At 36.8% G+C, this 26253-nt stretch overlaps 1 protein-coding gene across 3 annotated transcripts in view; it reads right to left on the bottom strand.

Moving 5' to 3' along the window:
* Positions 1-26253, bottom strand: part of akap6 (A kinase (PRKA) anchor protein 6) — a 181836-nt gene that overhangs the window by 132658 nt on the left and 22925 nt on the right. For all 3 annotated transcript variants that reach the window (XM_056256083.1, XM_056256081.1, XM_056256082.1), the window contains exon 2: positions 19744-20123. In XM_056256083.1, the coding sequence (XP_056112058.1) occupies positions 19744-20079 (336 nt within the window). In that variant the 5' untranslated portion in view covers positions 20080-20123. The remainder of the gene's footprint in view (positions 1-19743; positions 20124-26253) is intronic.

The raw sequence follows: 26253 nt of genomic DNA, 5'->3' as shown, positions 1-26253 counted from the left end.
AGCAATTCACATTTTGTCAGAACCTCTAGTAAATGACATGTTTATTTTGTTTAGTTGTCAATTCAGAATCGTGATCTCTATTTGAAACAAAAAATCATGATTCTCAATTTATCCAGAATCGTGCAGCTCTATATAATACAAATACATGTATACATTTTTAATTGTAGCTTAAGCATCCAAATACTTCTTGGCACCACTTTTTTTTTCTTTTCTTTTTTTTTCTTTTATTGTTCAGTAATTTGCCCTAAACCTGTGAAAGTGTCAGAACCTAAAAAGCACTGAGACAATCAAGACAAGGGTGAGACTGAGAGAGAATATAGTTCACAGGAGCATTTATGGGGCACGGCAGACATGCCAAAACAACTGCACCTCGTTGTCAACACAGCAACACCAGCAGCATCTTTGATACGGTGCCGTCCACTCCCTAAAATAACACGGCATCGCTGAATGTAGGTCAGACATGTAGCAGGTCCCACACACTCCTGCCTCGCTGGCTCAAAAACAAACAGTAGAGTACAAGCTGACCAAATTACAGTCCACAGAACGCTCACAGATCATCTGCAGCACACAAACTGTAATACACCATACATATGACACCATCTTCAGTTCTTAAAGAACATATGAACCTTTTGGTCTAGTTTTGTCTTCTTATTGGTCAATTTCAGCATTATAATGGCCACAAAAGTGTTTAATTGTCATCGTCTCACTTTCTTACATAGCTGTGCAGGTTTCATGTCTCGCATATATCACTCCGTGGTGTCGTTTTCCCTCACACAATACAATAATTTAAGCTCAAATCAATATTTTATGTCCATTTCCCAAGGTCACTGTTATAAAATAAAGTCTGGGTTTATTTTTATATACTGACATGTACATTGATGTACACTACCGGTCAAATGTTTGGCATCAGAACTATTTTTTTTTAAATAAATTATTCAGCAAGGATGCATTAAATTGATCAAGTGACAGTAAAGACATTTATAATGTTACAAAAGATTTCTATTTCAAAGAAATGTTGTTCTTTTGAACAAGAATTATGAAAAAATTATTCATGGTTTGCAAAAAAAAAAAACATTAAGCAGCACAACTGTTGTCAACATAATTGATAATAATAAGTAATCTTTCTTGAGCAGCAAATCAGCATATTAGAATGATTTCTGAAGGACCATGTGACACTGAAGACTGGAGTAATGATGCTGAAAATACAGCTTTGCATCACAGAAATAATAAATTACATTTACACTGATGTTTGAATGCAAGTTTACCACCATGATATTAACAAGGTACTCTAAGGAGCTAAAAATACCATGGTACTTTTTGTTATCAGTGGAGATAAAGGCCAGTGAAAGTGACAGAGAAAGGGTGTGTATATAGGGGCCACAGCTGCCCTCTCAACACCATGTGATCTGTGATGACACGAGCCGCACATTGACACAAACACTCCCACGTAAATTAACTTTCATTCAAAGCCTCTTCCTTTTCCAAATGCAAAAATAATGCAAACATTTTCCTACAAAATATGCCAATCCAACTTAATTCTCATCTTTTTCATTTAAAAATGTGCAAGAAATTCACAACCACACCAAACACAAAGCCAAGCATAATCAATTATCCACAAAAGAAAACGCAGCCACTCAACTTCACATCCGAACAATATTTCAAACAATCTCAGCAATGTCAAGCTGTCAGAGACTTCCTGTTAGAAGCATACTTGAGCGTGTCAGTTGATCCGTCCTCTTACCTGCGCACCGGCTGAGGTAAAACACGAAGAATGAAAGAGAATGAAGATTCGTTTAGTGTGCTCGGCGCGGCATGCGTGTCAGATCTGATGTCAGATGTGACAGCTCTGAGTGCTCGTGCTGTCTGATATGTTGTCGTTCTCTCTCTGTATCTCTTCCTCACTCACTTCACTGGCCCACTTCTTCCATTCTGTCTTTCTCTCTGGAGGAGGGGCTGCCTCACCACACCGAGGGGCTATTTTGGGACTTGACCTCTCCCTCCCTCCAGCAGCCCTCGTGCTGGCCTCACTTTGTCTGCCCCACCAGCATGGGCAGCTGCTGCGGGGGGGTATTACACAGGGGTTTGAGGGGTAACTGGAGACGCTAAGGTCACAGCACACACACACGGGCTTCCACATTAGCACTATCAACAAGGCTAGAACACTACATTTTACAGTAGAATACAGCCTACATGTGCAAAGGGGCAAGATTTTGTTTTATTTATGGCTGTGTTAAGGATTTACACTCTAAAATATAGTCACCTTGGCTTGCTTAGTTGGAGACACTTAATATTCAGCAATATAATTGATTTGACTGCACTGACTGAATCAACATTAAATTGCATTGAGCTGAATAGTGGCACTATTATCATGCTATTTTAATTTGTCTCCTATTTTATAAAGTTTACATCATTAAACTTCTTAGAATTGCTGCTTTGAAAGCATTTCTATTGTATAAAGAGCTTTAAAAATAAAGGTGACTTGACAAACACTTCATAAGATCAATGTGTCTATCACAGCAGATTTCAAGCAAATGCACCACAAACAAAATTTGCATTTCTGACCTATGAATTTGAAACACTGAATATGATTTAAATGAAAAACTTAGCAAATGCAACAGATTCTCTGGAAAATGACAAGCTTCTTGATGTAAAAACAGAGTATGCTGTACTGACACACAATTCCCTAACAAGATAATGTGCCATGGTACAAAACGGTTTTAAAACGTTACCATGAATGTAATACCATGGTATTGTCTACAAATATGTTACTCATACACTGTTTGTGTATAAAAGGTCAAAAGCCTGTTGTCAATAAGATTTTTTTTTTTAAAGAAATTAATACTTTTATTCGGTGAGGATGTATTACGGTAAATTGTTTAAAAGTGACAGTAAAAGACATTCAAAATAATGCTAAATATTTCTATTACAAACAAATGCTGTTATTTTGGAATTTATCACAAAACAAATACTTGAATAAATGTATTATGGTTTCGAAAAAAATATTAAGCAGCACAGCTGTTTTCAATGTTTCTTGATCATCAAATCAGCATATCAGATTGATTTCTGAAAGATCATGTGACACTGAAGACTAATGTAATGATGATGCAAATTCAGCTTTGATCACAGGAATAAATTAGTTTAAAATGTATTCAAATAGAAAAGTAATTTTGAATTGTAATAATATTTCACAATATTACTGTTTGTACTGTATTTCTGATCAAATAAATGCTGCCTTGATGAGCAAAAGAGACTTCTTTCAAAAACATGTTTTTTTTTTTATCTTACCGACACCACATTTTTTAAACATGGTATAGGTCAAAATACAATGGTATCACCCTTTAATATAAAAGTAGCATGGTTCCACTAGAATACAAAAACAGAATCTCAATTCTTAATTAAAGGGTTAGTTCATCCAAAAATGTACTCACTCATATTGTTCCAAACCTCTATGAGTTTCTTTCTTCTGTTGAACACAAAAGAAAATATTCTGAAGAATGTTGGTAACCAGACAGTTGATGGTAGTCATTGACTTCCATAGTATTTTTTGTTCTTACTATGGAAGTCAATGGCTACCGTCAACTGTCTGGTTGGAACAATATACAGGTTAATAATACAGGTTTGGAACAACTTGAGGGTGAGTAAGTAATGACAAAATGTTCATTTTTAGGTGACCTATCCCTTTAACTAACAAACAGACCTGTATTTACATTCTGCCAGATAGATTTAATTATGGCAAATAGTGGTAAATGGAGCTGGGAGTACTACAATCAAAGTATTCCATGAACAAGCACACATAAAACAAGAAATGTGCAGAACTTGTACGGACCTCGTTTCATCACACTGTACACACCATTCTCTCACTGTAGAGGAGACTGAATTCTCTGAATTCTCCACATTACTTAGATTACATCACTCGAAATAAACATCCACATGAAATGATCTGGTCTCAACTGGATAAAAATACAGACCTGAGAAACGTGTGTGTGTGTGTGTGTGTGTGTAAATCACATCACTGTGTCCTGACAACTTATAAAATTCTATTACATGCTATTAGTGCAGATGCATGTGTGCTTTATTATTAGTTTGTGTGAGTGTGAATCCTTCTCATACTGGACATCTGATCTGTGGAATAAGGGTGTGTCTGCATTAGTGGTGTGCTGCAGACATTGTTCTGTGTGCTGATCTCATCTGGGAATGTGCACATCACAGCTGATCTACTGCCAGTCTCCACATACTACACTCAACTGCTACTGCAAAACCCACAGAACTACCTCTGTACTATCCATCTATCTATCTATCTATCTATCTATCTATCTATCTATCTATCTATCTATCTATCTATCTATCTATCTATCTATCTATCTATCTATCTATCTATCTATCTATCAATCAATGACAGTTCTCTCAAGATTGCATGTTAGTGACGCCATCCTTTGGTCAACAATTTGTCAAGCAGTGACACCAATGTTCTTAAATATGACATACTAAAGGCTTTTTATTTATATTATCCAGATGTTTTAAAAAAACGCTAATGTTATTTGTAAATTTACTTTCCAGATATACTAAATGTCTAAACAGTTCAACTTAAATCCATAAACCTTGAATGTTTTTTTCGAGTGTAAATTATTCATTGTATTTTAACTGATCAAATATTTAATGGATTATTTGTAATATAGTCTTAATTCATGCAACCGACAAGTGAATAATTAAATTACTATGAGAGTTATACACTACCATTCAAAAGTTGAGTCGGTAAGATTTAGGCAGCAATTATTTTTTAGTATTCTTTGAACAGAAAAATTTGAAACAGAAATCTTTTTCACTGTCACAAAGTCACTGTCTTTACTTTTGAGTATTAATTATTCACTTTTTAATCTAATAATTATTTTTTTATTTAAATAATTAAAAACTATATATATGCATGTATGTATGTACTATATAACTATGTATACATTATAAATATATATATATTTATATATATATATATATATATATATATATACACACACACACACGCACTTTTTTTTAACCCAGACTAGAATGGTACATCATCTCCACAAGATGGCACTGTTTGTTTGAAAGTCAAAGTCAATATATAGCATATAAACACCATGCCACTAGATGCTGACTAATTGGTGTTTTAAGAGGAAGAGACATGTGACTGTAGATGGTAAAGATGTTTCAGTCATCTGTAATTGCCTCATAATTATATATTTGAAACATCCGTTTCCTCCTGAAAGCTTGTCCGATATATTTCCCAGCATTCATATAACTCACTCAAAGCTCCATTCTGAGAGAAGTTCTGGAGTCACTGCAAACATGATGAAGAATCAGAGGTCTCAGTATGAAGCTCACAGGAAGACTGAGTGTGAGTCACTAGTGTAGGAGTATCAGTCAGTGCTGTGCTCTGTGGCCTCTCATGGAGAAACAGATGTGTGCTGCCCGGACTGACTCATTGTCTGCTGATACTGAACACAAAGACTTCAGTCACCCCCTCAGAATAACCCTGGATTCAGCAAGAAACACACACAGAATTCTTCACAACAACAATGCATCAACAGAAACTCCACAAAAGAAGCAGAAAAAGGTGCCTAACCAACCAAAGAAAAGGAGCAGGCAGAAATCAAAATGTCATACTGAAAAAAGAACGTGCAAGACTTCATATAAAATCTATAAAACATATTCAGCTGTATTAGATCATAAACTTATCTTCATCTCCTGAATTCATCAAACATCAAAAACATAATTTATAATGGTGAAAAATAAATCTAAGCTTTAGGCTTGTTCATCCATCTTAAAGGTTTTTTCTTTTGATTGAAAAACGTTGCTGTCAAATAGACTTTTTATTTACTGAGTATATATATTATACATTTATGTACAATTAGCATTTATAATTACATATAATAACTTTATATAATATATAATTACAGTATATATAATTTCATATTTAATTTATATTTATACTATTTATTGTTAATCATTAAAAATGATTACATTTATTAATATACATTAATCAATTATATATACATTTTATATTGTCCATCAATTCATTCTCCACACATCTTGTCATATTTAGCGTCACAGGAAATTATAATTATGTAATTATTATATAATTTATAATTCTTACCTAATTTAAAATTATTGTGTACTTATTCATTGTGTGTGCATATATGGGTCCAATTCTTCAATAAAAGTCTCTTTACAGAGCTTCATTACATTGTGACAGGTTCCTAAAACAAGCAGTGATGAAATGTGGCTTTCAAACTGACTGAAACAATCAGGGATCTTGTTTCAGAAATATCTTCAAATTGACAGTTGCTACACAGCCAAAAGTCAATATACTGTAAGATTTGATTAATTTTACCATGCTTGCAGTGGTTACTTACAACTATAAAGACAGTAAGACACAATTATGGACTATGAAAAGCTCCTCTTCAGAGACAGACACACACACAAAGTCACTTTAACATTTTAAAAGCCTCACATGATTTATTAAGAGGAAAGGCAGCTTCTCAGACTGGCTGTAAAACTAACACCAGAGACTGCAGCGTGTTATTTAACAACAAACAGCAGCAGACAAATAGACAAATGTAAGGATAGAGGAAAAAGAAAAAACCAGCAGGTCACGTTCCAGAGATGGTGACATAAGTTCAGTTAAAGGATTGATTCCTGTAGCACATTAATAATGCACAGTCTCCGCTGAGAGAAACAATGACGCAGCCGGCTTCCTTTTTACTTTCACTTATTTAAAGCTAAAGTGTGTTGCTTTTTGAGGTTAAAACACTTTCTTCCATCTCAGTTTCAAAACATGTCTGGGTTTATTTGAATGGCTCTATCTGTTTAAGCAGATCCACAGGATGTCTGATTCTCCCTCATGAAAGACATCGAGAGGGTAAACGTCTAATTAAAGTCAGCTGAGTCACACTGTTCTGAAGATGAAATGAGAACACAACTGAAAAACAGTGATGTTACAGACACGGTGTTATGTAATGGTTTCTTGATTCATCTGAAAGCGGAGCAGAGGGATTCAGCTGTGAGAGAAACACTGAAACTCTCACTATAATCGCATCATCATTATCACTGTCAAACACTTGATGTGGAATGCTGTTAGTGCATTAGACCAGGGTTTCCAAACTAGGGATCACAAGTTGATCAAAGAAAATAATTACTAAAAACATTTAAAAAATATATATATTTGACCATTTTTCTAATAAAAACAAATCAAAATCAAACAAACATTTTTTTTATTGTTTGTTTGTTTATCTGCTTGTCATGTGACCATTAACCAACATCAGAGAGCAGTAAACATATGTAGTTCATTTTTGAAATATTAACTTAAAATCTCAGGGAGTACTACTACTAATAATAATAATAAGTTTATTTTTTATAGCGCCTTTCAAGAACCCAAGGTCGCTTCACAAAATAAGACAAAGAGACAAGCAATCTGCTTATTATAACAATCAAACAAGCAGAAAAGCAGATGGAGACAACAAATAACTACAAATAATTTACATGAGAAGTTATAGAATCAGAGAAAACTATTTCGATAAAGTAAACATGTAACATAAATACTGAAAAAGTGGAAGACAGAAGTATAGAGGAAAATTATTAATTCCTGAGCATGGTGAAGTTTTAAGTTGATATTTAAAGGTCTGGAGGTTAGGGGTGGCACAAAGATTAGGGGGCAGCTTATTCCATAGCTTAGGGCCTATAACACTAAAAGCCCTAACACCCACAGTAGAGAGTTTATACTTGGGTACAGCAAATTGTCATTGCTAGATCTAAGGGTCCGGGCAGGAACATATTGTTGCAATAACTCAGCAAGGTATTGGGGTGCGGGGCCATGACAGGCTTTATAAACTAAGACTAAAAGTTGAAACTGAATGCGATAGACCACATGAAGCCAGTGAAGTTGGTAAAGGATGGGAGTGATATGTGCAGATTTTTGCACCACTTGAAGGCGATGTATAGCTTTGGTGGGTAAGCCGCTATATAAGGAGTTGGACAGTAGTCCAATCTGGAGGTTATAAACGCGTGGATAACAGTTTCAGCATCTCCAAAGTTAAGAGAGGGGCGTATACGAACAATATTTCCGCAAGTGGACGAAGCGTGATTTAAAAATCTGACCAATGTATGAGTCAAAACCTAACGAGGAGTCAAACAAAACTCCCAGATTCCGCAGAGTTTTTGAAGGCCTAATCTGGACACCATCAATATCAATGAACATGTCATGCTGGGGTAAATGATTTAGGGCCAATCAACAGGATTTCAGTTTTGCCAGCATTAAGCTGTAAGAAGTTATCAGACATCCAAGACATTCCTGAAGGCAAGAGATAACAGAAGCGGGTGGACAACCTGAGTTAGGTTTAACCGTGAAGTAAATTTGAATATCATCAGCGTAACTATGAAAGTTGAGACCATGCCGTCTGATGATCTGTCCTAGTGACACCACATAAATGAGAAATCAAAAAGGACCAAGTACAGAACCTTGAGGTACACCATGAGAAATAGTGACGGTACGGGATCGATTCTCACCTATCCTAACAAATTGCTGTCAATCCGATAGATATGAAGTTAAAGGGATACTTCACCAATTAGCATTAAGCTTTGTATCAGTAGAAACCCGGTAGTATTTTCGAATGACCGTGCTTCCCTCCCTCGTGTCCCCCTGAGACGAGAGATTTCTGTATTGTGTGTCTGGGAAAAAACCTCCGATTAGGCAAAAATCATCATTAGCGTCATCAGAGGCTTTTTTTGGCCAGAGACTAGAGACTACAGCCAGTAGTAGGAGCTAGTCCGCATGTTTTCAACCCGCCCATAGGGGATCTCACTCACAGAATGTACAAATATTGTCGCCATCTTTTTTTTAAAGCTAAGCTAACAGACTCTTGCTCTGTGGAGAAAGCTTAGGCAGAAGGAGATTTTGAAGATCTGGTGCGCGAATCCGATGCTCGTGACTACCTGTACGAGCCGCAAAACAGCGAGGAACAGTTGCGGATGATGGAGGAGCAGATGTGTGCCTATGGACACAAATAGAGAGTCCTATTGCTGTCGCGAATTTCAGCGATGCCATTTTCTTCTGGAAGAAAATAGGCTGAATCTGCTGAGGAAACAGCACTGCCAGCATGTGTAACAGAGCACCCTACTAGCTGTGATCCACACATGGATCTATGAATCTATCTATCTATCTATCTATCTATCTATCTATCTATCAGTTTCGAGCCAACTAGTAGTCTAGTTGTATCATTTATTCCGATACTGCCCTCTGTAACCGGTAGGCGTGGCTTGGGAGTGGCCTCATAGGGCAGCGAAGCAAGTGCATTCTGGGAGTTATTGTCGTCTTTCATCCACATGAGCCAAAAATACATTTTCTGGCTTTTCTCAGTCTAGAAGGCACCAACTTCTAAAATAATTTCACATTTCTACTACATAAATGACCCAATTTAAATACACATTCATCTTTCCAGCTGTGAAATATCCTTTTAACCACTGAAGATCAGCACCAGTGATACCTATTGCAGACAGTCGAGAAAGAAGTGTAGAGTGGCACACACTGTCAAATGCTGCACTGAGATCAAGAAGAACCAGGATACTATGGGCACCAGAAGATAATTTAGCATTTTTAAAAGTGCTGTTTCTGTGCTGTGATAGGGACGAAAACCAGATTGAAGCGGTTCAAAAAGATTATGTTTCTCTAAATGTGACTGCAGTTGTGCCACAACTACCTTCTCAAGTAACTTGAAAATAAAAGGGAGGTTCAATATTGGTCTATAATTGTTCTGAATGGTGTTATCGAGGCCAGACTTCTTTAGAATTGGAGTGATGGCCGCTACTTTTAGATGATGCGAAACATAGGCAGTGGCAAGAGATCTATTTATAATATGAGTAATAGGTTGAATAAGTGAAGGCAAAAGGGTTTTTAGAATGTATGTTGGAATAGGATCAAGTGTAGATTTAGATTTGATAATCAGTTGTTCAACCACAGATGTATTTGGGAGTAAAAAAAAGTGTCAAGCGGACGACCTATCAGATATGGAGTTGAATAGAAAGAGGCAGTTGGAGAAAATTGATAAATGTTATCAATTTTTTGTAGGAAAAATGACTGAAAACTTTCACAGAGATCAACAGAGCCAGTAATAGCTACAGATGATGGTTTGACCAGTTTGTTTATCTCAGAGAAAAGAGCTTTAGGTTTGCACTTGGCTTTGTTGAACCAAGATTCATAACTCTAAGAATGGGTAGACGGGACAGTTCTAGTTATTAATGGAGCAAGATCATCCAAAACATTATAAATAGACTCATCATAGGTTGAAACTATCTCATCAGGACTCAGGAGGTTGAGTGAGGAAGGAAGAGCAGAAACAGCAATAGTATCAGAGAAATTGTCAACAGTTATAGATCTCAGGTTACTGTAAGATATAGTAGTTTTAGTTTTTAAAAGAGGAAGTGAGAAGTCGAAGACAATTAGTTTATGATCAGAGATGCCCAAATCATGACCCTGAGCATGCACATTGTCAATAGCAACAGTGCAAAGCAAATCGAGAGAATGAGAGTGAGAATGTGTGGGAAAATCAAGATGCTGATATACTTCAAAATAATTCAAAACAGACATAAAGTCTTTTGCAGAAGTACAATCAAAATCAACACGTATGTTAAAGTCACCTAGCATCATGATTCTATCATGCTGGGCACAGGCGAGAGTAAGAAGTTCAGTCAATTCAGAGAAAAGGTTTGTAGTATATCTAGGGGGTCTATAAATCAACAAAATCAGAAGCAGAGCGGGACCAGCAAGTTTAAGTGATAGACATCATATACGACATTCTTGATGTTCCTAGTTTTGAGTCACTTTATAATTGTTTTTAAAGATCACAGCCAGGCCACCACCTCTGCCACTAAGTTGAGGTTTTGTCAGATAACTATATCCAGTAGGGGTTAAAATGTTTAGTTCAATGAAATCATCAGGCGTTTGCCAGGTTTCAGTCAGAAATAGTAAATCCAGGTTTCTCTCAGTTGTAATTTCATCCAGCAGTGTACCCTTGCCAGTCAAGGAACGAGTGTTCAAAAGAGCGCAATTGTGTCGATGGGGAACATGCGTTGACGAGTAGACCGCATCTCTGGTTAGGGGTATGAGGGTCCTGGTGCGATGAAGAGTCACATCGTTACTATGGTAACGCTTCGATCTCTGCGACCAGAGCACAGGTATTGATAGAGAGGAGTTCCAATTATGCAGTGGTAGAGGGCTCGCAGGAAACAGTAAAGTGAGGCCACAGCACTCCACGTTAGCCAGGCCCGAATAGGCAGAACCAAAATGCAACACTACTCAATGAACAAGAGGAAACTTACCCACCGAGAGTGCAGAGTGGTAAAACCAAGACAGTGGGCAGAGGGCTCGCGGGATTTCACAAAGTGAGACGCTGAACAGAAGTTTGCAAAAATTTTCCAAAATTGTCCAAGGAATGTCAGAGCAGAGGGACATCAGAAGATGTGATGCTTAAATCCTAATATCACATAGCAGATCAAGATGCTTCACATTTAAACATCCTTAAAATACTTCAAATTTTAGATCAAAGAGGTTCGGATGACAAAAAAGTTTGGGAATCCCCACATTAGACTCTTACACCTGCCGATGCATTTTACACCCTAACATTGTAAAAAGTTTTTAATTAAACAGGGTTGAAATTAAGTTTAATTGCTGCCTTAATTGACCCTACGCAGGGAGCTTGATTGACAGGTGATCTGACCAATCATTCTTCGCCATCCGCCATTTTGTCCGACAAAGCAGTCAGGAGAGTTAGTAGATTAACATGGGAGGATTTGAACTTGAAAAACGGAATGTACTGATGCCTTTCTGCGGTTAAAACAACATTCCTTCTTATGTTCATTCATGTTTTTTTGATGCTATAAATGAACTAGAAGGAAGAGATGATCGGATCACGAGCAGCTTTAACTGATGCTCTACAGCGATCTGTCACGACACATTAAAGAGCCACAAAACGGTATTTATTGTTTAAATTTCTTTTAAAAAAATGACCAAATTTGAAAGGTGAGACTTTGTTTAATATGTTTAATATCAAAAGTAACCGAAAAGTAACGGGGCGGGTCTTTGCGAACGGTCAATTGTTTAAAGAAACTTCAAAGTGGTGCAAAAGTTAGAAAAGTTAAAACAATTACTAAAGAAGATAATCAAATTAAAGCTCATTACTCATAGGCAGGGGCGGTGTTTGGCGGGGGCAAACACTACCAAGTACTGTACAACAACTCCCCCTGCCCCCATATATTTCTACTGGAAGCATAGGCTATAGAATTATTAATTAATTTATATACATTGCATGTTCAGAGCTTTAATAAAAGCCAAGTTCCATCCGAACTGAACTAGGACCAATTATCTGCGCAATATGAATGAAGCCGGTTTATTTAATTTTGCATGAGTGGCGAGCCGCTCCTATAATGTGATGTCAAAGATAAAATGTGTGAGCCATTTGCATTCTATCCAGAATTTCCTACTTTAAAAGCCTATGGAGAAAGTCTAAAATGACATAAAACAGCCACATAAACTAAAAAGACTGATGAAAAGAGAAGAAAACAAATTGCATCAAAATAAATTAGAAAGCCTTTTAAACTACTCATGACCACTCTTACTGGAATTGATCACGTTTTATTCTAACAGTGGTACATTTTGAATAACTTGTTGTAGAATTTATGATAGATCTGTTAAGGGAATAGATTTATTAAGAACGGTGACATGTAGCTAAAGTTTCTAAAAGTGTAGGCGGCTATTTTTCATAACCAAACAAAAAGAAAAACATTTTACTAAACATGGAAATGATGAGACAAAAATGCTTTTACCTGCAATTAAAGCCTTATTGTAACAAACACTTTTTGTTACAAGAACTATGTTACTTTTTCATAAGGGCAAGTCAGAATCAAGAGCTTTAAAGTCTGGACGTTCTTTACTTATTGACCAAACAATCAGTTTTCCTCATGTGTAAAATGTGTTCTGTTCTAATAATAGCGGATATTAGGAAAGACCTGGCCTTTGGATTTTCCAAGAGATGACGTAGCAGAAATTATGATTAACTGTTAAGGAGTAGGAAATAAACAATTTAATATATAAAAAATTTATATTAATATAAGAAAATGTTAAGTTAGATTGACTTCCCATGGGACTTTGAAGTAGAATATTCTGTCAAACTGATAAGGTTCCAGGTGCTTAAATAATATAAAATACATCATATGTCCTATGTAAACAAGTAACTAGTAGTTAACTAGGCTATTACTTTATTGCAGTTATGTTATTAACCAACTTTGCATGTGGATATGTAAGATACCACAATCAATAAATAAGCCTAAATCAATCTCACGACGGAGCATGCTCTGGGTCCCCGCTAAAACGGTTCCAGCAACCAAATGTTCAACCCCTTCTCATAGGGATAAGTGGTGAGGAAAATATGACAAAAAGTTTTTAAAAAGAATTTATTTCATGCAGTCTCAGACGGCCTATTATTAGCCAGAATAGCATTTAACAACCTTTCCTAAAATGAGAGCTTCAGCTTAACCTGGGAAAAAATGTATGCATGCAGTGTGACTTTTAAATCCACATGCCCATTAATGCAACGCCTACCTGAAAAAAACATCCAGCAAGCTATGCTCTTAACAAAAAGAGAGTTTGAGTTGAGTAGAGAAATCTGATAAGACCTCTGGTGTGATTGATCCACATCCAATTAAACTAATCTAGAACCCAAAGATCCATTACGGCCATTCTGTTTATAGCCGATACCTCCATCTCCAGACATCTAAGATGGACTGCTGTGGTGCTGTTAATGACCCAACTAAAAGACTGGATTTTAGGGATAGTATTTCATCATTTATATGTATTCAGGGTCCAAAAATTATGTTTGTACCACCACACCTGCAAATGGCCAGTACATTTAGAAAAGAATATCTAATATAGAATAACAAATATTTCTTACTGGCCAATGTGTACTCTCATTTGGTGCTCGGTGAGAGTCAATCGTGGTCCCTGTATGCATCAATGTGTTCAAACAAACAAAATACAGACTGAGAGTGTGAGAAGGGCCTGTATACACAGCTGCTTCAATAAATAAATGCATCTACATGAAATAATGATTTGAGCTGAAATTGTAGATTAACTTTGAGCTTCTGCTACAAAAAATAGTGTTACAAAAGAGAAAAGACTTTTTCCTATATGGACTAGTTCACCAACACATTCATCTAAAATGTAACATGTCTTTCTCTATTTCAAGTTTCTTCTAACCCAGTCTCTCTCTTATCAGATCGTTGTTCTTTGTTTCAGTGATGTGTTTTTTTTTGCTGAGCTTCTGGGCATCTATCAAAGTTTCATGCTCATACTGAATACTGAAGTACTCTGTGCACTGTGCTGCCGCTTCGCACCTGGATTGTTTGTATGTTTTGCCTGAATTGTATTTTTTTAATTTTTTTGTGTGGTCCTGTTCAGATCATTTTTGTCGGAACTCTGTGTGGATAACTCCGTTTCTCACTGCTGATCTCTGAACTGGACTGTTGTCACTAGCTACCTCTACTGTCTGTAAGTTTGATGTCGAGAACGCTGTGCAGCCGCTTCGCACCTGGTTGGATTAACGTTACTCCATTTTTCACTGTTGATCACTGATCTGGATTGTCTCTAAATTTGCCATCGTGGTGCTGCTGCGAGCTCTCTACCCTGTTACATCTCTACCACGCTTGGCTCCTCAGATGGGTGAGTTACTGCTCTCTCTGTCGGTTGCGCTGTTTGTTTACTGCCTACTATCTGGGTGTGTTGTCTCCTATTTAGTCTGCTGTTTTTTGGTGAAGTGACGTTCAGGGCTTGCCTAACGTGGTTTTTGCTTGTGATTGGCTCTCATTTCCTCAGTATCAACGTGCCTTGGGAAAAAAATTCTTTCTTTTTTCTTCTGCCCCATTTTTTGTCTTGCATCCGTAATGGATATTGGATATTTACCATCACAACTAAGGACCTTTAACTGCCGCCCACGTATTGATCCAATGACGTATGAATACGGTGTCAGAGACCAGGCATTCTCCGTCCCCCACAATACATACACCGCTCGCGGCGTTCATTCAAGAGTGCATTTTGCTCTACGCCTGATGCTCTTCCATGCATCTGGACCAACTACAGACTATCGTCCATACCTAGACAATTGCCTGCCAGTCCCACTATTCAGCGCTCTCTGATCTATCTCACTCATTGCGATCAACAACATACCTCTTATTTGAATGTCTTCCATCATCACTTTGCACTTTTGAACTGTTGATCAATCTCGGACAAAGCCCCAGATAACTCAATGAAATGATCACTGACAATAAGCATGACATTTTCCTTCTCACGGAAACTTGGCAAGTTCCTGAAGATTTTCTGCAGTTAAATCTACTTACACCAGACGGATATAAGTATCTGTCTAGACCGCGACTGCATGGTAAAGGGGGTGGTCTCGCTATCATCTATCGTGATAACCTCCGACTCAAGCAACTTGACTTTCACGACACCAATACATTTGAATACATGGTATTGAAGGCTGACTCTCTTATAATTATCTTGCTCTATCATCCTCCTAAGGTCCTGTCCAACTTTTTCTCTGAACTCAGTGAACTGTTGACCCTTGCCTGCTCATAGTCATTTCCCATTCTACTGCTCGGTGACTTTAATATTCATGTTGTTGCTGTTTGTTTGCTCTAACACTAGTCAGTTACTTTCTATTTTGAATGTTTTAATTGACTCAGCATGTTAATGTTCCTACTCATACGCATGGCCATACCCTTGATTTGATCTGTACATCGAGGGCCAATATCTCTTCCATCTCTTCATCTGATACCGGTATCTCTGATCATAAACTTCTTGATTTTAGCTTAAGCTTGCCTATGCGTAAAAAATGTTCAACAACTGTTATATCCTACCGCAATCTCAAAGCTGTTGATACTGCATCATTTTGTACCTCCATTGCTTCTTATAATCTCTCTGATGTCTTTGATATCTCCTCTCCCTCCCTGATATTATCTAACTATCTCTCTATATTTTCTGAAATCCTGCAAAAACATGCTCCTGTTAAGACCAGAAGTGTCCCTTCCCCATTCTTCTCCTTTGTACACACCTGGGCTTCGTATACTAAAGGCCACAGGTAGACGGCTTGAGCGTCTCTACAGGAAAACTGGCCTGACTGTTCACTATTTGGCTTTTATTGAACATCTCAAAAATTACAAATCGGCCCTGAACTCGGCTCGTTCTAGTTTCGTATCTGCTATAATTAATAAATCAAGCAACAGGCCAAAAGCATTATTTAACACAATAAATAAACTTACTAAACCTCCATCTCAGGTTGCTCTAGCTTCAGATGAACTTTGCTGTTCATTCATGAATCACTTGCTAGAAAAGACAGACGCCGTCCACCAGTGCTTCTCTAATGATGCAACTAATATTAGATATTTGCCGAATCAATCTAGTCAGTCCCTGACTTTCTTTTCTCTGACTACTCCATCTTCTGTCTCTGAGTTAATTTTGAAATCCAACCCTTCATCTTGTCGTCTTGACCCTGCTCCTACTCCTCTTATGAAACTCTGCCATTCAGTTATTTCGGCACTTATCTCTCACTTCAAAAATGCATCTCTTACCTCTACTCAAAACTGCTGCTGTTACCCCTGTTCTCAAGAAATCCAACCTTGATCCCTCAGTTTTATCTAATTATCGTCCTATTTCAAATCTACTCTTCATAGCAAAATTACTGGACTGTTGCCTCCCAGCTTCAGTCTTTTCTAGTCGAAAATCATTTCTTTGATCCTTTTCAATCTGGTTTTCTCCCCCTTCATAGTACTGAAACTGCACTAGTCAAGGTACTGAATGATCTGCTTCTTTCTGGTGACTCTGGTTCTCTGTCTATACTTCTGCAGCTCGACCTCAGCTCTGCCTTTGATACGGTCTCCAATGAACTACTCATATCTCGCCTTTCGGACGTGGGTATTTCTGGTGCTGCTCTTTCTTGGTTTTCTTCCTAGCTCTCTGACAGACAATTCTACGTTTCAGTTCAAGATTTTCGTTTACCTACTGTCCCCCTGAAGCAAGGTGTCCCCCAGGGATCCGTTCTCGGGCCATTATCATTCATAATCTACATAATACCTCTTGGTCAGATCTTCCACCGTCATGGTTTTAATTATCATTTTTACGCTGATGACATCCAATTATATACTATCTGTACACCTGCTCTATCTGTCACAACCAAAAAAAATCTCTGCTTGCGTGCATGAAATAAAAGATTGGCTTCATTCAAATTTTCTAAAACTTAACATGGAGAAAACTAAGATTATTTTTACTGGACCTCCGTCACTCACTAGCAAAATTCCTACCAACTTTACCTGTGAGATCGCTGGCTCTCACATCAAACCATCTAGTACTGTTAAAAATCTTGGTATAATCTTTGACTCCTCTCTCTCTTCCCAGGCTCATATTAATTCTATCACTAAATCAGCATTATTTCATCTACGTCGCATTGCCCAGCTCCGTCCCTTCATCAGTATCAATGACGCTGAAACTGTCATCCATGCATTTGTCACATCACATCTTGATTACTGTAATGCCCTTTTCATTGGCCTATCTGCTAGCTCCATTTCCAAATTGCAATACATTCAAATCTCTGCTGCTAGAATACTTACTCACACCAAACGTTCTGCCCATATCACCCCAATTTTGTACGATCTGCACTGGCTTCCAGTGGCTTACCGTATTAAATTCAAAAAACAAAAAACAAACAGTATAAAACTTCTGTCACCATCTCTGAAAACAACCACAAATAGTGCAGTTTATCACTTAAACAGACATGTGACTGACAAAGGACATTAATGTTCCATATCCATACAGGACACACAAAATGCAAACCTTAACAATAAATGTTTTCAGACAAACTTTTTTTTTGACAAAAATGCCAGACAGCAGGAATGTAACACCTCTTGCTTTACATTAAGTCAGTTTTGTTTATATAGCCCAATATCACTAACCACAATCCAACATCCATCCGTTTTGGTTGAGCACCTGAAAATGCTGCTTCATTTTCCTGCCATCAACTAACTCACTCGACTAGCTGAGGAAATGGCATAGAAGCAACTACATAAGAATAGCTTTGTTGTTATCAAGATTCATCAAGCTCAAACTGTGAAAGAATGGTTGGTTGGGAGCATGAATAATCATTTTCACACATGTATCGGCACCTCTGAATCCAGACCTTAAAATCATTAATAGTCTTCGGGATGTGCTGGAGGAGACTTTACAGAGCGCTGGACTCTTGCATTCTCAATACAAGATCTTGACCAAAAATTGATGCACCACTTGATGGAAATAACAAGGAACAAATTAATAAGTAGCTGGAATTCTGCCTCGACCCAGACCGCACTGAATCAGTATTTATTCTGATTACTTTAATGTGACTGATCAAGCTTTAATATGTAGTTACCCCAAACTACATACTAATATCTAAATATGCATCTAAAATCCAAAACATAATAAAATAAATTATGATTAGTCTGAGATTATGTCTGAGAACAATTTCTTAGCAACTAGGGATTGCACAAACGAATGGTGCATAATTTATACCTTAACAGTCAATTTACAACTAATGTGTTCAGATTTGAAAACTGCACGCACACTCCAAATCTGAGGAACTCACAAAGCACTGAACCTCGCACAGCAGTGACAACCAATTTGGATGTGCCAAGAAACTGCAGTCTGAACAGAAAAAAAAATAGCTCACGCCTAGGCTACGAAAGTTTGGATAATAACTTTAATCCTTATTAATAAATGTAATTTGGAAACGTGTCAATATGTATACACATTGCTATTTAAGATTGGGAGTGGGAGTGGGAGGGCTCTGTCTCACACATATTTATAACTGCATTGCACACGTGCTACTGTGGTACTGTGGTACATTTATTTATCACACAAACCGATTTTTTCGTAGCACGTGCAATATATCGCACTGTACAGCCCTGGAAGGATCATGTGACACTGAAGACAGGAGTAATGATGCTGAAAATTATAAATATACTTTTAGCATCATTATATGAAACTATCTTCTCAATGCTGCAATTCACCAATCAGAATTAAGTATATAAATCGGTAATTCACCGCTGGCAAAATGTGCTATCAATTAGACCTGGCTGCCTATGCAGTGGAAAGGTGAAAAAAAATTTAACAGGTGCTACCTGACTAGTGAAAACAAAAAAAGGTTGTCGTCTTCCCTTTTGCTTCAACACCCAAAACTTCAACACTCATAATGCACAGGTCATGTTGCTGTCCAAGGCCCTGCCACCAGTCTGAAATGAATATGCTCGACCAGAATCAAATACTGCCTTGCTTTAGTAGGAAATACTTACGAAATACTCCCAGAAGCAAAACGCAGTCACGTACAGGTAAGAAAGCTAATGGTACCATTTAAAGAGTAGACATAGTACAATACAATTTCAGTGATAAACCTACCCTTACAATAACTGTTCTGTTAATAACCCTCTGTCGATCCGACTGTCCGTGGGCGGAGATACAAAAATGTATAATCTGTAGTTTTCATGAAAGCCCTGGAGCAGTCAAAAGACTTTTGCTCACAAATAAATGTCAATTTCTCGCCCCAGGTAACACGGAGAACGAGTAAACATTGTTAATTTACCAACCGACATTGTAACAATACAAAGCGGGTTGAAAATCAACAAAGTTACAATTTAAGGCACTCTTACCTTGAGTTGTACTAGGTGCACATCCACATGTCTATTGATGCTGTCTTGCTGCACAGAGTGTGTGAGATCTCTGACTCTCTCTGTCGTGGTCCTTAGCCAGGTCTCTATCTCCGGCAGGTGGAGAACCACCTTCCAGTCGGCCCCTGTGTGGAGAGGAGGAGGTTTTTGGTACCTGCGGTAGGGATCTTGTTTCTGGGTCGGCCCATCCCCGCTGACGCTGGGCCCACACAGGTCCGGATCATCGTGTTTATCGAGGCCGGGCTCCAGGGTGGGAGTTACAGAGGTTATCATAGGGGAGGAAGCCTCACTGGCCATCGGTGATACTGCAACGTTCATGGTGAAACACAGTGTGATCCTGAGGACGGGGCCTTTTGGTTTAGCTGTTCAGAGAGAAGAGAGGATGAGATAAAAAATACAAGTAGTAAGAGCGCAAAGCAGCCATAAATATTAAAAGAGCTGCCAGATTTTGTTAAATATGGAAAGCCAGAGGTAATTTGGGATGCAAATCTAATGGTGGACAATGTCATGGATGACAGCATGTAAATTCGCTCTCTTGCACATGGCAAAACATTTGAAAAGCATTTAAAAGACAGGGATTTCTCATCTTGGGGAATAAGTTTCCATTTTGAAGGGAAAAAAACATTGCTACATGGATAAAACACTAATCACAGACAAAACACACTGCAAAGTTGGTTCAGGGAACATTTTAAACCCTACAGAATTCATACTTGAGCTGGCGGACGTATATTCTGACATCCTCTAGTTCTCACTGCAGAGATCATTTTATTAGACAAATGATCAGTCATCAATAATATCATCTATTTTCCCAGAAGAGGAAAAAGTGACTACATTTTAGCTGATATACACATTTAAAAGTTGCATATGTCGTTAGACTACACTAGCATATAGATGACATCAAAGCAAAACTAAGTCACAAAACTCTAAAATATTGATGTCACTGGGAATTAAAATTCATGTAACAAAAATCCTTTAAGATGCTTTCATGCACCATCACAATCGGTTTAATCCCGGATCAACTATTTTATATCACATTCATTGAGGTTTATGTGCATATTGCCATGTCAGCACTAACGGCTATTTTCAGGATAACATGATAAAATACAATGACAAACAATAATCAAACTATAAACAGTATTTTTGATATTTGACCATATAAAGGTGATCAATACAAAGTCTTTTAAGTGTTGTTATCATTAAATGAAACTAGTACAAATTTTCGATAATTCAAATAAAGCTCAAATTAAATGCAATATAAATATTAAATGAAAAACTTAATTTATTTCAGTTATTTGCCAAGGCAACATTTCTCATTTTTGGTACTATGATAACCGGTACTAAAACTTAATTTACTGAAAGTAAATTAAAGCTAAATAGAAATTGTAAAAACTAATTAAAATGATAAAAGCACATAACAAAATTACTAAAACTAAAATGTAAAATGAAAATATAAAAATAAAAGCTAATTCAAAATATTAATAAATGTTATTTTATTATAAACAAAATAATAGGCTACTAAAACACTAAACCAATTAAAAGCATCTATTAAAGAACTTTGTTAAAAACCTTTGCCTAGGACAACTACAAACCTATGTAAATATTTAGAATTGGACTGAACTGCTTTATTATTAAACTTTATGAAACTTTGATTATTATTATATTATCATCTCAGTTGTATTTAGAATTTAGCAGATCTTTATTAAGACTGATCAAGACTGATTAAGTCATCAGCTGTATGCCATACATATTACAATAATAAACCACTTTAAACTAAAACTAATTGTTCCTGTAAGTCGTTTGAATTCATGAACTAATAGAATGCAATGGATACAAATCTTAAATATGTAAATGTAAAATAAGGATATCCTTTTAATTATTGGAATAACCCAACAAAGCTTTATTTCACTTTTAACCATGACTCAACAGTATATAACAGACAGAATATGTGGGTCCCACAATGCCACAATAGCTACTGAAACATGGCAATATGCCCATGCATGAATATTGCACAATGAGGTCATACACAGCGTCATTTTATCAGTAGCTGAGGTCATTTCCATTTCCACCCTACACAAAGAAATCTGTGATGGTAATGAAGATGATGCTGAACCGGAACAATCGACGGTCATTATGAGGCCGTCTCACCGGCATTAACCAGAATTGAATATCTAGGCCACTGCAACAGGGAAGTCAACGATTGGAAATCAATATCTTGAACGATCCAGTCTGTACGTCTGTTTAATATGCTGCTTCAGCACAGAGCGATTCCCTCCCACCAACAGCATCACAGCAGTCAGATGAATTATTCAGATAATATGACTTCCTGGCATTTACAGCTCATCTGCAGCATGTACTATTTGTTAAAACGCAGATGAAGCCATTCAAACTAATTCATGAGATGACATTCAACATGAAAGGGCAGATAGAATCATTTCAGATGTGTTTGCAAACAGGAGTTACAATGACAATGCATCAGGGGAACATACAAACAAGTGTTCACACACAGGATTATAAAGGGCCTTACAGTTGATTAGAATATCACATCACATGCATGCATAATATATTAAAAACACATGACATACACACACACACGCTCTAAATCATATCTCATTTCAAAAACTGATTACACTAAGATCTCAAAATATTTTCAAGATTGTTAGTTAACATTTTTAAATAAGACTAGAAACACATATTGATTTGTAAGTATAAAGAGATGTTGATTACATCAATGTTCACCACATTAAAAGGTAATCCATGAAAAATGGCCTTTTGTAATGTACACCAAAATAAAGCTGGAGAAGGGTAGAATCTGTGTTATACATTATACCTTTATTGTGTATTTTGGGAGTTTTTTTAAGGGTGACATGATGTCAGATGTAGTCATGAACTTTACATGATTATAGTTTATTTCCAATCTGTTAAGGATATAAGGAGAGAGAATGTGAACACAATCTAGATTTAGCTATTTTCCCTTCCAATACAAGCTCACTACATTATCAAAATTTAAAGAAATAAAGAAACACCAAGAGCAAAATAAAGCAATGCAGAAGCACACAGGTAACACCATCAATTGATGTTATTTGAAATAAAGATGATCTTGATCCACATGTGTCACTCTCTCTGCTTCATTTTCACACTGCAAAAGCGTCATTGCAAATAAACAATACAGCAGATGAAATAATACAAGGCAAAATTAACTTATGTGCTGCTGTCCAAGAGCCAAAAGCTTTACTTAATTATACAGGCACTCAATAAACCAGCCATTAGTTCTGCTGACTTCACAAAATCCCCTGAAACGAGCAAGCAGCCTCTGTTAGAACTCAAAATGGGTCAATCTCCTGCTTCTTAGTAAATAGAGTTTCACACCACAATTTGACTCATAAGAAATTATAATGAAGTACACAAATACAGCTGCATCTGAGAAAAATGGTCACGCTTTACATTAAAGTGAAGATTTAAGAGCTGAGTAGCACTAATGAACTATATACACTTTGTGTAATTATGATAAATTGTTTGGAAAACTGGAAAACTGTTTGAAAACAGACATTATTTTTGCAAATTATGAAGGAATCAGTATTCATTTTAAGAATTTGAACATAAAAATGGACAAAATAATTTTATATTAATGTAAACATAATAAAAACAACATTTTTGAATGGCTTTTTTATTAAAACAAAAAAAAAAGCATTTGGCAGTATGCTTTTCTTCATCCATTTGTCAATAGAGTTTGGACAGGTCACCTGTGGGGTCAAACAATCAGCTTTTGACTCAATTTTACGAACCACATCTCCCAATTGCCACTGTTTTCAAGTAGAGATATAAAACATGAATTAAATAAACAGTTTTACATTTGTCTGTTAATTGTCCATTTCAAAAAGTGATTAATCTATTTCCATTTTTATGTCTGAATTTAAATTGATTAAGGAATTATTAAAGTGATAACTGATTCCTTAATTGTATTTTATATATAAGTGTCACTCCTATAGACCTCCATAAACATAGTCATAAAAACATGTATATGTCTAATCTGGCTTTTTTTTTCTTATATTAATAGCTGTGATCTCTCCGGTAAACATTAAATACATTGTTTACCATTTATACACAAAATACTTACTCCCTAAAAGGGAATATATTTACATTATGATATTATTATAAGTTTAAACTACATTCACACAAAATGTTCCAGCAGTAACTCACCAAACATCAGAATGTGACTGCATAATTTATTCTCAGCAGTCTTTATGCATAGCGCAAGTTCTGTATTTAGCATCAGAATGAGGTTCAGGGTCAGAACTCTCTCTGAGAACATGATGAGAAGGCATCTCTCTGTATATTTCACGCTGGTTTGGATAAATGAGTGAACTAAAATCAATAGAGACGTGTAGAGCAGTACTGGGAGTGAATGATGGTCGTGTGGGTGAGTTCAGTCTCTGCTGCTGCTATAGTAATCCCTTAACACCCACATTAAACCCTCTAACTGCATTTAAAGCCAATTTCCAGTCAGGCTGTGATTCACTATGACTGGCATCGTTTGAGGTATAGTGTGGCCGTTTCCATATGACACCCCATCTACAATGAGAGAGAGCAACGCAACACAACTGTATGAGATTAAATGGAGAGCAAAAAGACTTTTGCTTAAAATAACAATTCCCCCAAAAATCTAAATGTCATTCCAAACCAAAATTAACTGCTTTTTTTTCCAGCTTCAAAAACTTAAGTAAAGTCAAAAATTTTAGGTTGACACAGACAGCAGAGTGTAGACTATGGATATCACACGTATGTAACAGTCATGTGTCCAAAGTTAAAAAGAGTTAAGAGCAATAAGCCATGGAAAATAACTCAATGTGGTACTCTCAAGGGCCGGAGTGGGGCCACTTTTCAGCCCGGGAGTTTCAGGCCCAAGACCGGCCCACTTTTTTCATGGTGGTGGAAATATGATCAATGAAGCAAGGGTTCAGCTCTTACTATTGTGTAGTTTTTATTAATACCATGGTTCAACAATAATGTAAAGGTTAAATAATAATTCACTTAAGCTGAGAAGTTAAAAAAATATCATTTTTCTGCATATCAAATTGTGGTAATTTACTCCTTTACTTCACCCAATTCTGAACAAACAATACATTTTGGTTTATAATGTACCGTCATATACTGCTCTTTCTTAAAATTACAGAGGGATTTATGGATATCTACTTTTGTTATCCTGTAAATCAGAATATACTGTCAATAATTAAAATTATATTCACCATGTTTTTTGGAATAAAATGTTATATAAATCAGGCTACGAACAATATATTTACAAATCCCTCTGTAAATGTCTTCATAATATAACTAGGTACAAGACTGGAAAGTTTGGTGTATATAGGTGCAACTGAAGTGGAGATTTCGGACTTGGAGTATAAGAGAAAGGTAATTTTGAGAATCACGTTGTCAGAAATTGGCATCAGCCAATGAGATTGCACATTTAGAGTTAAATCCCGCCTTTTACTTTCACGATTGGTTGCTGATAAAAAGGAAATGACCATATCTGGATCCGACAGTTGTACAGAAGAGAGAGGAGCTTTCTAACGGTGTGTGTGATGACACAGGGTGCAGACAGCGATTGCAGAGCAGCGGGATGATTTAGATCGCCAACTTTTGATGAATTTATGAGAAATGTGTAGTAAAAGTGTAGTAAAATAAAGACCTAAATGTGTATTCCGGACTTTTTTTCACCACAAGTCTGAAAGAAGACAAAAATCCCCAAATCTCTAAATTGACCAGTAAAAAAGTGTGTTTTTACCTGCCGTGTCTCGCCTTAATTACATTTAATATTTTGCTTGTGAATAGGTTGACAACGCTACAATGGTATTTGCCGAATAATTACGTTGCAGCGTTGCTAATGCTAATCATTACTAGGCCTATCTCTCTTTACCTGTTGCCACTTGTTCACCTGTCCTCTTGAAAATAAATCTGTAAGCTTGACACATTTTGGCAGGACCCTCCTCCAATGTCTTTCTCTTTTCAACCTAGCTTTTTCAGCCCCTCCTGGCCTCTTCCTCCCATCCATCCTCCCTGACGCGTACAGTTACGGTAGGGCGGTAATTCTCCCGATTACCCACCCCGGGCCTGGAACTCGCACGCAAAGAAAGCCGCCTCTTGGACAGTGCGCAATCCTGAATTCAGTTCTCTTCCGCAGCTTATTTGGCAAAATACAAACAAAATTGTCAAAATGCCTGTCTTTGTGATTATTCATATAAACAGTTGGATTTCCCTAAAGTGAAAATAAACAGTTGAGAAAGAGAACGCATGTGTAACAGTATATTGAACCTTTGCATTCGCTCTTAAAGTGACAGTAGCCTAATACAGTAAACCTGCTGCGTCTGTCATTAATTGTCAATCATACAACAAAAGACAAAGAAAATACTCACTGCTGTTAACTGAATTACTTTTATAGCTTTAATAAGAATCTGTGTTTATTTAATTCATACATACAGTGAAAACTCTTCCTTCAAG

This window comes from Rhinichthys klamathensis, unplaced genomic scaffold (genome assembly GCF_029890125.1).
Source record: "Rhinichthys klamathensis goyatoka isolate OS25496 unplaced genomic scaffold, OSU_Roscu_1.1 h1tg000123l_1, whole genome shotgun sequence".
Classification (NCBI taxonomy): domain Eukaryota; kingdom Metazoa; phylum Chordata; class Actinopteri; order Cypriniformes; family Leuciscidae; genus Rhinichthys; species Rhinichthys klamathensis.
The sequence above is the reverse complement of the archived record's forward strand: the minus strand, read 5'-3'. Positions and strand labels throughout refer to the sequence as shown.